Genomic DNA, 14,889 nt, shown 5'->3' on the forward strand with positions numbered 1-14,889 from the left:
GGTCTTCAGAAACAGGCAGCATGAGAGCAAGGGCTGGAGCCACGCTGGGCTTCCCCTTCCTCACCCGGGAGGGCTGTCATGCTCTGTCCATGTCTTTGTCCTCCTGGATATGTGGCCATCCCATCCTGTGCATGTTGCAGAGATTGTTGGCCCCATGTCTTGAGGGAGAACAGCTTTAAAAGCAACAGAGGATAGAGTTTATTTTCAGTTTATTTTAAGTCTGTGAGGATAATGTAAGGTCATGAATACCATATGCAGCTCTTATTTTCCTGCCTAGGATCATAAGCAAAACATGTAAAAACAAGTGAAAAAAAAAGGAAAAACTCCAATTTTTACAACACATTTACAGCATCTCCAGAATATGAGTTCTTAAAATAGGAATTTCAGCTAGTCCCAATTTAAGGGAGATCACCAATGGGGGAGGTGGGGGGGGAGAGCAAACTGTGCCAAACTTGATTATCTTTAAGTGATTGCACCTTACTCCAGCATGCTACAAAAACAAAATAAAATGCCCATAAAGTTTGTCACAGAAGAAAAAGTAATCACTGCTTGCAACCAGTTCCAGAATATAGGGGACTACAGGGCATGTGGAGAGGAGCAAGGCTGCCGCTTCGATGTCAGTATTGATGGCAGCCTAGTTTGATTAGAGAGGTCGCTTTGCAGCTCAACATCTTAAATTCTTTCCACCAGGCATGTGGAAAGTGCCAGTGGGTTCCACTAATGCTGTGAGTGCTAAAATGTCACAAACTACATTATTCTTCATACACTTTACTCAGTTCTAGCAATTTCACCTACCCTTGCCAAGAGGTCAGTCCGAGAGCGTTTTGAGAATCTTAACTCGTTTATCTGTTTTTCTGGAATTCAGTGATTTTGTCACTTTGTTAACAGTGTTTCTTTCATATAAGGTTTTATGAATATAGCACTCTATTTTGTATTGTGCCTAGGATTCTGACAGATGCTTTAAATTTTAAAAGAAACAAAATTGTCATTTCCTTGGTGCAGCTGAAAAATTCCAGGATATATTTAGGTTTACTACACCTCAAATTAAGTGTCCCTTGAAAGCCAAGTATTTTTTATATACTTCAATGTGTTGATTTTGACAACATGAAAAGATGATCTAGCCCACCTTAACATACTGTAATAATATGCTGGAGAACAGCCAAATTATTACAGTGGAAGTTGTCCCTGGAGGAACTTGTGCGATGCTTCACAAGGGGTGAAGGGAGAGGAGCTGTCAGAAGGGGTCTTTCGCATCGTTATATGGGTGATTTTTCATGTTGTGCTCATCAGTCCAAAGCTTCAATTTCGAGGCATGTAAAATTCCGTATTAAATTAAGCTACTTTTTCCACTTAGCAGGTTCTCTCTAAGATCAGAAAGCTTGTTTAGCTTTTTCCATCTCTAAAATCTAACCTAAGGTAGTCATTTTGATGTTCTTTATAATTATAATTCAAGAAGACAGGTACCTCCAGATTCTTCAAGACCTTTTCTGGTCTTAACATGTGGTGGACTTTCAGCCCCTCTCCTTCTCTCCCTCTCTGAGGGCCATGGGATCAGCAGGGCAGTTGGTGCCTCCTCACACGCTCATTGTATTGTTAGCAGTAGACAGCTGAGAAACTTGAGTTTATTGACACCTAAAAGAACATGATGACTACAATTTATACAGAAGTGATAAGCTTGACATTGGCCAAACTATCTATAATTATATCTTTGACCGTAGACTGATGCTGCTTGCGTATAAAACTAGCCCGTAGATTTTCTGAGTTTGAGTCATGTTTCTCCCTGGAAGCAGTGGGTCTGCGGTCAAGGACTCTCCTCTTGGACAGGTTAGGATGGGATGGGATGGCACCGGAGGTAACTCCTTGAGTTTGAGAGCCCTTTCCCTTTTGCATGAGTGATGTAGGTGGTGAGCCATTTTGGAAGATTAAATAAAACAGAGGTTTACTCCAACTATTTCTTTCCACTGATGATGGAGAGCTGACATTTGGCTTCGTTAGGCACTGATCTTTTAGAGATTAAAGTCATATGAACTTCATGCTAATATTTGCCACTGCAGGAACAATCTACACGGGGGAAGATTTTCCTTATGCACCCTGCCAGGAAAAGTAATTACACTCAGAATTGAAATATATAAATCATATACTGATAGTCCAAAACATCTTTTTCTTTGTATACAAGTACTATTAAAACTAGGTATTCTTGCCATTAATATAAATGTATAATTTGTATATTTAATTTTTCAGTTACTTGAGGTAATAGCTTTCATGAGTTGATAGGATGTATCAATCAAAGCCAGAAGACCTGTCAGATACTGAGAAATTCCTGAAAGCACATGGGATTTTTTCATGCCAGTGAGAGGAAGACTCATGTTTCTCTGAGATTCAGATACACTAGCATATCCCCAGCTTACAATGTAGACTTAAGCAATTATTACACAGAAATGAGTATTACTTCTCAGTGCTCTATCCAACGAAGTCTAAACAGCATATACTGAAACAAATAAATTGCTTGTTGAAAAAATGTATTTACTTCTTGAGGAAGCTATACCAGTAAAATGAAACAGTGCAGGTGCAACTCAGCAAGTGAAATATCATCAGCCCATATTAATTTAGTTTATCACCTACTGAAGTATACATTAAAAGTATGCTAAATTTCCACATAAAATGGAGGTTCCTACTTACCAAATTGCCTAGTACAGTATCAGTACAGTTAACCTGATTATGAAATAAATGCCAGTGGATAAATTAAACCTGTTAGTGAAGAATGCTTCAATAATTGTGTAAATGAATAAATTTGAAATGAACTTCCACTTGTGACCTGTAGAAAATAAAATTAAAGTATAATACAAACAGCATCAAATAGCAGACACAGTGGAGGACAAAACAAGCAGCTTATCAGATTTTTATATTTCTGCCTATCATAAAAACACATAAATGCTATTAGGCAGAGTTAAACAGATTTTGAGAATGTAGATTACGTTTCAGTATTTATTTCCAGTGATATTTTTTCCTCTATTGCATTGTCAAAAATCTTCAGGATGAATTTTACTTAAAACTGCCTGAAAAATTTACATAGCAGCATAAACCATGTGGATTTTAAAATCAGCAGTAAAGAAAATGAATGTTTATTCATGATAACATTCCAATAACTATTTGGAGTTTTTAGTGCAACTAAAACTTTTCATTAGGTACGTAGGTTAAAAATTTTCAGTGACAGAATGTTTGAACATGTGATTGACCCTTCTTGGTACACTATAACGTATAAAGAATGTATGAAAGAGTAAAAGTTTTGGGCGTATTTTGTTCCAAAAACTTGACTTTTACTTACATGTGTTTGCCCACATATCTTCCAAGTATATATGTATATTTTTCCTCAAGAATTTCAAGAAAATGGATCTTCTTAACGTTGTTGGATGGTTTCCCGGCAGTTTTAGGTTTGTGTGAAATCCTGCAGCCGTGCTCAGAAATCCCAGGAGCTGGTGTTGCTTTTCCTATAGGATTATGCCTGGGGATACTGATTTCTCTCTGCTGATCGCAGACAAAGTGTAGGTGTCTTAGTTCAGATGTCTGATTTTATACGATACTGTGGCAGAATGCCACACTAACTGTGTAGAAATCTTTGATTAATTACAAATTTAATCCCAAAGAGATTCTGCTGTTTTTTATCCTACAACCTTATCAAACCACACCAAAGCAAACTGAAAACCAAAAACCAAACAAACAAACAAAAAAATCCAACACTGAGGATGCAAATAGATCATGCAAATAGAGATTTTTTTCTTATCAAACCTAGAGGAATATTTTTTTGTTTGTTTTTCTTCACTATTCATGCTAAAATAATAGGTCACTCTTCAAAAACAGCATAATTTCTATGGGAAAACTGAGCAAACCCAGAATGCCTTTTCAATGTTTGTATGAACATAAATTTAAAGTTATTAAATAGAAGTAATTTTCAACATAGGTATGTCTAAAATTCATCTTTTATGTTTCATTCATTTTAGAAGATTATTACAGGGAAGGAATTTGCTTTTAGTAAGGATTGTAACCAGTAACCTTTCGCTATAAAGCCCTCTTTTTTCCTCTGTTTACAAAGTTAGTTTTGCCTGAAAATTGACAGCTTTATGCTAACTACTACATTTGTGCCTGCAGTGCCCAAAGAAATGTCCTATGAAATTTCAGTGCAAGCAGCGCTGAACACTCTTGGTAGCCCTTCTTTTTGCTTTGTATAGTATTTGATAGCTCTGAAGAACTGACATAAATCATTGTTGTAAAAATGATGACTGGGCAGTATTTTGCACTCGTTTTGTGTTAATTTTCAAATACAAATGGTTATAATTTATAGCAATAAACCAAACCTCTATTTTTCACAGGAGGACACCCTTGTATACCACAAATTAAATGTCTGGTTAGAAAATAAACCACTTCCTTTTCTACCACGCAACTTCCACTGTCAAATAAAATAAAAAATGTACACGTTCTTTGTTTTGTGGATGTTATAAAGCAGCTTTTGCCTATTGTAAAGCAGTAATTGTGTATCCAAAGACATGCATATTAATACATATCTATATAGCCTGGGAAACGAGAGGCCAGATACAGGGTGCACAGATTGATGTTCCATGCATAACTGTAGTGCTAATATCTCCTCCTTTCTCATATTGCAATCTCAGCAATATTTTGTGCAGGTTTATTTGGTTGTAGTTTTCTTAATTAAGTACACAGAAAAAAAGCAGAAATTCACCCCTTTCTGAGTCATCCACAAAGTGGGAGTAGGTGTTGTGTTAACAAGAGCCTCTAGCATTTGAAACTATCTCAATAACTATTAGAAATAACAAGCTTCTGTAAACTGAGACTAATAAAATAAAATAATAATTTCTTGCAGAGTAACTGTACCTCTAAACATTAAAGGTTTCCAATCTTGACTTACAGGTATTGAATGTTGAAAAAGTCATTATATTTCTGGGCCAGTTTTGCCATGATTGATTAGCACCCCTGGTAAAATGTGTACTTTGTTCCCTATAGGAATTTATGCAGTTTCTGATGTTGAATTTTGTTATCTGATGGAACGAAGTGTCATTTTATCTCTGGACAGGCACTTACAAACTATTATCAATTCACCTCTTATCCTTCCTATTGACAAGAAAAATAAACCTGCTTACATCTCTTGCATAACCAATATGGCCAGAATTGCAAGCATTCTTTTTTTTTTCAATTTTACAGTAACTTTTTGAAAGTTATTCAAATCTCATTGAGCTGCCACAAGTAAGAATTTCGTAAGTACTACTACTCCTAATTCCTTTTTGTTATGTAATTCCACGGATCATACACCCAAAGCCCTGGAGCAACAGCCTACTCTGATGAGTCATCTTTAGCTGCTTATCCGTGATGCTCCATCTACCATTTTCAAGGCCACTGAATTCCTTCTGTCCTTCATCTTGTGTGTGACTTGTATTCATTTTATTGTATTTGGCCATATATGAATACAAGTAAGTCTAAAATACTGTTGTAACTCAGTTTGTTCTATATAATTCATCCTCATAACTGGTTACCGTTCTAGCTTTTTTTTTTTTTTGCGTAATTTTTGAAAGCAAAACGTTTGTATTTTCTTCCATGTTTTCATGAAAACATTGAATGATACTGGAGGAATAACAAATTCACTTGGAATTTCATTGAGAATACCCACATTGGATATTGATTGTCTATCTCAAGTTTTCAGTTGTCTCACACATTAAAAAATTATTTTATACATTTAATACCTTTGTATTAATACCTGTTCTTTTATCACTGTCATTGGGCAGTCCTCAGCTGGTATAAAGCTGCATGACTTTATTAGGAGGTGAGCTAACTGTGAATATCTTTTGTTGGTGAAAATACCAGATGAACTGTTCTTGTGAGCTGTTCAGGTGAATTCTAAAGCAACTATTGCTGTTTTATTGCTTTGCATTTTCTAAATCAGTGTTTTGCCATTTTTTAAATATTTTTCTCATCTTAAAATGGCCAAAGATGGATTTTTTTTCCAATTGTTCAATTTTACTTTAATGTCATATAGAAAATAGCCATTCTACATTGCAACATAATATATTTTATATAAAAAATGCACATTATCTTAAATTTGTTTAAATAGTATTATAAACATAACTTTCAAGAAGAGTCAGTTCTGGAGTGATGCAGTCTTTTGTTAATTATAATTCCTTGTGTTATCCCTGCTGTTTGTTAAAGAACCCAGTGTGGATTCTAGAAACATTCTTCTGAACCTCTGAATTTGGTTCTTGTCAAAGCAAAAATTAACTCCCGTATTATTTTTCTTTAATTTTGTCTTCAATGCTTGGCCGGATAAAATCCTGTGTCGAGCTGTCCAGTTGGGGTGTGATTTGACATCATCCGCTTCAGAGCTCGTCTTCATCTGACAAAGCATCAAGATAATCTGTATCAACGTATAAGAGAAATCCAGAAAACAAACTGTCTGCCCATGTGGGATCTGCAAAGAGACCATTTTGGTCAGTGTAGAAGATTTCGAGCCATACTTCATCTTCTGGCTGAAGGTAGATCACTGTGGATCCCGAAGCTACATCATGGTTTCCTGTGTTTGCATCAAATGTCTTTATCCGGTACTTCCCATTATGAACCAGCCCAATTGCAAGATGCTTATTTGCTAAGGTGATATCATAAGAAAAATAATAAATCCCTGGGATGGCACATATAAACTTCCCTGTGGAAGGGTTGTAATGCTCACCCTCATTGAAGAGGACTTTATTGAACACAATCGGTAATCTTTCCTCTGGGTAGCTGGTGGTGATGCCAACAGAAAAGGCGGATTTCAGAACTATCTTTCCGCACTTACAGACCCCTGGTGCACCTGGCTCTCCTCGGTCGCCTTTATCTCCCTTAGGTCCAGGTGGTCCAGCTGGACCTACTTCACCTTTGGCACCAGTCAATCCTCCAGGTCCTTTTTTACCAGACTGACCTTGGTCTCCTTTCTCTCCAGCTGGTCCTAAAGGCCCAGTCTTTCCTCTTAAACCTTCAAAAACATTTTAAGTTAGTTAATGGTTACGTAGATCATCTCAGTAAATGATTGTGTGGGCTATGATGTGTGTCTGAACAAACAAAAGAAACAAGGTCAGAATTTCAAAATATTTCAAAAATACTTTCAAAATGCTGCTGGTAACTTTGTGACAGGAATGGCAAGTTGAAGCAGGGGACTGGACTCCGCAGCCCATGAGTCCTTTCTTTCTATGAGCTTTTCTCATATTCCTTGATTACACTTACTAATTATATATATCTGCAATTTTTAAATAGAATCACTCCCTTGCTAACTGAAGTGCTGATGTTTTGGAAAGTTAGCAGCATAGTAACCTATGATGGTCCTTATGCACAAGATATTTCTTACTATTTGAGCATTTTGCAATGTACCATAGTACTTCTTAATCTTTTATTTCAGGCTAATAGCACAAATTAAACTATTTTTGACACTACTACTGCCACACATATTTCTTTTTTTCCCCAATCTTTTTGTTAGCATTTATGCAAAGAAAGATTATGTGTTTATATATACTTACATATATTTCAATATGTGTAGATTAGACCTATCTAAATATATATACAAATATTTTATTTTTGTATATATACATGCATACACACAGGCACACAGATGCATACACACATTCATCTTTTATATATTTATATATGTATATATGTAACAGTGATGATGAAAAATTTCAATTTTTCGGACTACTGCATAAGTTTACATGAATATTCAATACCTGCAGTCCCTTTTTCACCTTTTTCTCCCTTCCTGCCATCTCTACCATCTCTTCCTGGAAGACCAATACGTCCATGTGGCCCTGGGGATCCATTAGCTCCAGGAGGACCTGCAGGGCCTGGCAAACCAGGTATGCTACAAATGTATCTCGTGTAGTAATTTTCTCCTTTGAACTGGCCTTGAAGAGGTTGTTCACTTGTATAAATGGCAAAACTTGTAATGTAAAGCAACACAAACATCTTCGTTATCTGGAAAAAAAAATGCATATGTATAAGATAATTTATGCATATTGTAACACTACTTTTTAGGCAGTCCTGAACGTAATTGTAAGTGTAAGTCTACCATGTGTTTTGCACATATACACACACAGGGAGATCAAATTGGGATTTCTGAAATAGCAGCATGAACATTTTGAATCTGTGTATGAAGCAAAGAGGAAAGTCTGTCATGTTGCAGCTTTTCCAAGTCACTAGTATGTATTACTCTATGTCTTTCAAATAGCCTGTAAAATGACATAGTATACCTGGCAAATACTGGCTTATTTGGACCAAATTTTGACACTTTTTAAAAAGAATGTGGATTTTTCAGTGCAAAGCCCTTTGTTTGCAAGAGTTTATTTTGTCTTTTGTATTTTGTATTTTGACTTGTGTAAGCTTTACTGAGAAAAAGACTCTTCCGGAACGGTGTTGTATCCATCCTTGGAAGATCTGCAAGTAGGAACGATCTTATGTTGAGGACAAAGCTTACACCCTTATTTCCTTCTGAAGCCCTCATGATTGTAAATAATTCTTCAACTTGAATTATTTCTGAAAGCAGAAACTTTCTAGGTCTGTCGAAAGAGACCTACAGGTTCAGTATTTAGTAGTAAACCCTTCTGATCGCAGCACTAGTAACTGCTTCCATCAATCACATAGAATCAGACAGCTGCTCTGCGGGTAATGGATGAAGTGCGAATGAGGTGCTAATGCTACCTCCAATCTGGTTTGGCCTTATATTTTAGTAGCTGTCTGTTTTCATAAACAATTGAATGTAAATTGGATTTCTCTGTTGCCCAATGGGGAGACAAGTGAAAAAAAAAACCCTCTACAAACAGTAAGCTGCTGAGGAGTTACAGTACCTTATATACAGAGATGTCTTAAATTAGTGTTGTATTAGCAGTGATTCAGTCATAGGTCTGGTGAAATTCTGCAAGTCAAGTTGTTTTTTCTGGTTTTCTCTCTGGACTCTCAGAAATTCTTCGAGGATTTTCTGTTGGAGTTCTCCATTCAGAAACTAACTTCTTCAGAACTAATTTACAGCACGTAAGGAAGTCAAAATTCACTGGTTTCTGTGAGAAGAGGAAGAAGTAGAATGGGGAATTCAGAAAAATCTCTTTTTAAAATACCATCTGCCTTTGCTACAGGGAAACCCAAATTCATTCTCAGAATCGTTAAAGAAGTTGCAAAGTGAGTCAGCCTAGAAAGCCATGTTCCCATTCTCTTCTCTGTTATACCGGCTGGCATTCACTGATAGATTCACTGATTGACGATTAAATTTATTTGCAGTTCATGAAATTTCATACAGTGCATGCCAAGGGCAGATCAGTTTAGCAGAAGAAGATCAGCAATTATATAGATGCATACAAACTCTTTAGCAAAAACCTTTTCTATTTTACAGAATGGAAGGTGAGAGACTGTGTGTTGATATCGACAGCAATGCAGAAAAAAGCATGGAAATATTTTAGCAGCAGAGAAATAAGTGATGTTCCAAAATTATATTCTGCTTTTCATATTAAACATCTTGTATCAAATTGGCACAAAGCAAACTATTAATTTTGCTGTCATTTGATAAAGGCTTACAATACGAGCAGGCAAAACAGCCCTCTTAAGAGTGGATTAACATATGAATGCTTACCAGTACCGGAGAGCAGCAAATGGTTACTCCAGGAAAGTAGTTAGTTCAAGTATGAACTTCATAGCAGTATCTGTTCTGATGTACTGAGTGTGTAACCCCAATAAAGCTCGTGGGTTTTCATGCGATCTAAATCAAGGACAACAAACCTTCCTGCATGGGAGAACAATTTTGATCATTCAGCCAGGAGGGAGCAGCCTGGAGGGAGTTCATGCCTCGCACTGTGTGTACAGATTGCCCAAAGCTGATGGATAAGAAACAAACGCAACCTAAGAATGAAGGGCTGGAACAGAAACTGCCCTTTGCCAGATGAAAGCCTGAACAGTAGGCTCGATATTCCCACACTGTGTTGCTCGTGAGCCAAGCAAAAACAGTATCAACAACTGCTGGTTTTGCCTGTAACCAGAATCTTTTACAAATCAGAGTGAAAGCCTTCACACAGCTGCTCCTGTCACTGCCTGGCCAGTAACTTCTTGTACCCGAAACGAATTAGTCTGGGACGTGTTTCTTCTGCTAAGGCCATGGGAAAAATGTCATGTGGGGAAGGTAAGGAGAATTGGGTTACAGAGAGAGGGTGTACCTTGGACGGCTGGGTGATCGTGGTTGGGGAAACAATTTGGAAGGGGAAAATCATAGGGATTTGGAAAATGAAGAATAGGAGTTGCGGTCTTGGTCTGGAGAGCTGACAAGTATGGCAAGAAGTGATGGGGCTGAGGCAGAAGGGTGGGGACTGCAGGAAGGGGAACAGAGAGGGGATTGGGTTGAAAGGGTGGTAAATGTTCAGGTGATAATGTTTACAGTCTCAAATTTAGGTTGCTCTTCAGTGGTGGTACCTAAACAAATGGCATTAGACCACAGAGTCAGGACCTCTCTTGCCTCTTGCTTTTCTTCTTACATAATAGTCCAGCTTCAAAAGGAGGGGTGGAATGTCCCTCTCTTCTTTACTACAGCAGTCATTCAAAGCATCTACTGGATGAGCATGCTAGTCTGAAGCTCATTGTGCTCATCAGTTTTAGTGAGCAGTGATTTCTGGAGCAGCTTTTCTAAGGGGAGGCTTGATCTGTGCTGTTACTGTCATCATAACACCACCCAAGCAGCAGAATCCCTGCCTTTGGTCCAGGGGCACCAGGGGTCTTGCCTCAAACCCAAAGATCATCTGAGTCTTTCAACATGTGTGCTCCTTCCTTCCCCAATGTGTTCTCTCTCCCTCAACCTGATCTCCCTGTAAACAGCATGTAGGTAGGGGCTAACTGTGCATGAGCCAGCTAAATGCAAGTTATCACTGTGAATCAGTCATCTCCCCCCCATAGTTAGGGGGAGAGGGGTCCCCAGAGCCCTTGGAACCCTCCTGCACAGCAGTGGGCTGCACTGCGGAGCCGCCTCTGGAGCAGGGGCGACTCTTGAGGTTACTCCCCAAGGCTGAGAGATTCCTTATGCATGACAGATCCTTGGTAAGTGATTAACAGCATGCTAAAACCTTTGGGAAGCTTTGCTAAGTTCTGCCTCTGATCGATTGTGCACATAAACCCTTAGACATAAACCACTGACCAAGTCTGGGAATAGGATTCAATGCAGCTGCCCCCAGCCTCCTCTCAGAAGGGATTTGGAGAGCAAGGGAGTCCATTCCAAACCTCAAAACTCAACAGGAGGGTCTCCCTGACACTTTCAGTTGATCTTGTCCTCCACATAGTGAACAACTGCGTGGACCTTGCCATTAAGCCTCATTAAATCATTCTCTATTTACAATCAAATCACTATCTGACATCAGTAAAACATATTTCTGTTTATGGGAGCAGGGCACCTCACTCATCTATGACACATCAGAAAAATATTTTAAAAGCTATGATGATTCTAATATGTTGTTGCAATCTGCGAACATGACAGACCTGCCTTGAAAAGTGAACCTGTATATTGTGTTGTCATCCCATGTGATGAACAGACTTGAGTATCAAGTCTTTAGGAACTCTCACTGAATTACCAATACACTCAGGCTATGTCATTAACAATTTTTAAGCTTAAGGATTAAGGAATTGTGGTTGGAATTTTCCAACCTTTAGCCTTCCTAGTATATGATCAAATATTCCTCCATCGTTCAGCTATACAGATTGTAATTCTAAAATTCAATCATTGTCATTTTGAAACATTGTAAAATACTTTCGCTGAACCTCTTATAAATAGGAGAGTCAAAATCCAGTGTTTTTAGTCACAGCTGTATCCTTGTTAGCTTTGATTTCACTGCCTATATATATATATATATATATATATATATATATATATATATATACAAGCATTTGAGGAGGCCAAGAAGACAAGATTTAACCTCTCTGTGCAGGAAGATCACCAGTGTGCAATGTGCAGGTATTTCCCAATTCTCATATCCAGAAAAGCTGTGGCAGGAGAAATGAGGTGGAGAAGATGGTAATATATCAGCATGAGATGCAAAGCCTAAACAATTAGCTTGAAACTTCACAAACTGTTCACAGAAACTTCACAGTTTTTTCCTCCCAAGTTATGATCCACACTTCCTCAAAAACTGCAGTTTTGCCTGCATACTGGGACGAATCTAACCCTGCTACCAAATTTGACACCACCATTGACCCTCTACAAAGTTTCAGAAACAGTAGTCAGCAGCTTAGCATTCAAAGCACTGCATTTGCATTCTTTGCATTTTATGATTTTTATGCTATTTAAAACATCAGCCTTAATTACAGATTTTTCTGTGTGTTTTACATTGAACATTCACTCAGTTGCACACCGGTTTTCAGACCTGCCAGGTTGTTTTGTGTTATGGGGACTATCCTGGACTTCCAGAGCTTGCCCATTGTACTGTGCCTTATGCTGAAGAATCAAGACCACAGCTGGCCACTGCCACACTCTATGGGTTAGCTACACAGTCCAGCAATCAGTAACCTTTATGTAACTTTACATTCTCTTCATTTTCCTTTGTATGTGAGTCACAGAATCACAGAATGGCTGAGGTTGGAAGGAACTCCAGAGATCACCTAGTCTGACCCCCCCTGCTCCAGGAGGGACACCTAGAGCACGTGGCACAGGGTGGCATCCAGGCGGGTTTGGAGGATCTCCAGAGAAGGAGACTCCACAACCTCTCTGGGCAGCCTGTGCCAGGGCTCTGCTACCCTCACAGGAAAGAAGTTCTTCCTCATATGGAGGTGGAACTTCCTGTGTTTCAACTTACACCCATTACCTCTCGTCCTGTCACCGGCCACCACGGAGAAGAGTCAGGCCCCATCCTCCCTATAATCACCCCTTGGGTACTTGAACACGTTAATCAAAACTCCTTTCAGCCTTCTTTTCTCCAGACTAAACAGGCTGAGCTCGCTTAGTCTTTTTTCATACAACAAATGCTCCAGTCTCTTAATCATCTTCATGGCTCTATGCTGGACCCTCCCTAGAAGCTCAATGTCCTTCTTGTGCTGTAGAGCCCAGAACTGCTCACAATGCTCCAGATGCAGCCTCACCAGAGCTGAGTAGAGGAGAAGGATCCCCTCCCTCGACCTGCTGGCAACGCTCCTCCTGATGCAGGCCAGGATCCCATTGGCCTTCTTGGCCATGAGTCTTGCTGTCAACCAGGACTTCCAAATCCCTCTCCATGGAGGTGCTTTCCAGCAGGTCAACCCCTAATCTGCACTGCTGCCTGGGGTTATTCCTCTCCAGGTGAAGGACCCTGCACTTGTCCCTGTTGAACCTCATAAGGTTCCTCTCTGCCCAGCTCTCCATCCTGTCTAAGTCCCTCTGAATGGCAGCACAGCCCTCGGGAGTGTCAGCCAGAAGGAGAGGGTGACCCAAAACCTTTTGAACAGTCTTTTTGATTCAGAATTTTTGAACAGCCTCAACTTTAGATTGCAAGTTCCAGAATGATTAACTGATGGCACCTGAAGGGAGCAGCCAGTGGAAGTCCTTTAAAGGCCTTATTAGCAGTGACGACATTTAATGGTGTCACTCACTTAATCATGTTTGAGCACTCTGAACATAACAAGACACTTTTTCACTGTGAGAGTGGTTGAGCACTGGCAGAGGTTGTCAAAGAAGGAAATTGTGGAGTCTTCATCCTTGGAAATATTTAAAACCCACATGGACATAGTCCTGGGCAAACTACTGTAACTGATTGGTGGAGCAGGGTGGGGGTGTGGAACAGATGATTTCCAGGAGTCCCTTCCAACCTCAACGAAACTGTGATTTTCAGACTTCATAACTATGGGTATTGCAGATAGATTCTTCAATCAAGTCTTAGCTTAAAATCAAGGCCAGAAGTTTCATGTGGTTTATTTTGAAAACATCAAAGCAGTGGGAGATAGATTCTTCAACCAAGTCTCAACTTAAAATCAAGACCAGAAGTTCTATATGGTTTATTTTGAAAATGTCAAAGCAGTGGGAGTAATTTTCTTTCTCAGTTTCTGAGTCCAAACATAGTCTTTCTTTCTGGTTCCAGCTGTTCCCCTTATTTAGAGAGCTATTTATACTAAAACTGTCCTAGAAGGTGATCAAGGCATATATAAGTGAAATATTCTGACTAAGCTAGGGGGAAATTTGACATGTGAACCGGCAAGTGAAGCAGTTTCACTGCCAACTGCATTAGAACACATAAATAAAAGAAATGTGACAGAAGTTGTCTTGACAGAGACCTGAGAAGCTAGGCCAGTAGTTGTTTGCAATGAGATAGCAATGAGTTTGCTTCCTATTTCTTCTTTGGTGAAAGGTGACCTTGATTTAACACTGGAAGACTAAACAAAGCAACTATCCCAAGTGGCATACGGATTTCTGTAAAAGATGTCCTTTATTTTTTAAAAAAGGACAGGAGCTATGAATCACAGTGAAGCTATCTTCAGGGATAACTAGCAGTTTGCAGATGTAGCTATGAATCCAAACAGGATTCAAAAATGCTAAGTATGTAGAATCATACAATCATTAAGGTTGGAAGGGACCTCTAGAGATCATCTAGTCCAACCACACTGCACACTCAGGGTCACCTATAGATGTAGATAGATGCCTAGAACAATATTCAAAACTACTTATATGTCCACCTTCCACTTAATTCTTTTTGTTTTGGGCAAACTTAGTCTTTCTGGTTCCTCCCCATCATCTACCAGAGTTGATCAGAATTTCTGTAGAAAACCTAGATGTATCTTAGATCATTCTGTCAACTTCCTGATGACATAAGAGACATGGAGAATAGACTGGACTAACCTGACTGATTTTCCTAAAGCGAGCTGGAGAAGGCTCACATA

At 38.9% G+C, this 14,889-nt stretch overlaps 1 protein-coding gene across 1 annotated transcript; it reads right to left on the reverse strand.

Moving 5' to 3' along the window:
* Window positions 1-5,971: 5,971 nt before the first annotated feature.
* On the reverse strand, window positions 5,972-7,992 carry C1QTNF7 (C1q and TNF related 7). Its single transcript, XM_010216331.2, has 2 exons — window positions 7,755-7,992; window positions 5,972-7,012 (listed from the first exon to the last, which is right to left on the reverse strand). The coding sequence occupies exons 1-2, from the start codon at window positions 7,990-7,992 to the stop codon at window positions 6,381-6,383; spliced, it is 870 nt and encodes a 289-aa protein (XP_010214633.1). The 3' UTR covers window positions 5,972-6,380.
* Window positions 7,993-14,889: the final 6,897 nt, after the last annotated feature.

Source organism: Tinamus guttatus, unplaced genomic scaffold, assembly GCF_059628265.1.
Source record: "Tinamus guttatus ecotype Peru unplaced genomic scaffold, ASM5962826v1 Tinamus_guttatus_pri_ptg000052l, whole genome shotgun sequence".
NCBI lineage: Eukaryota > Metazoa > Chordata > Aves > Tinamiformes > Tinamidae > Tinamus > Tinamus guttatus.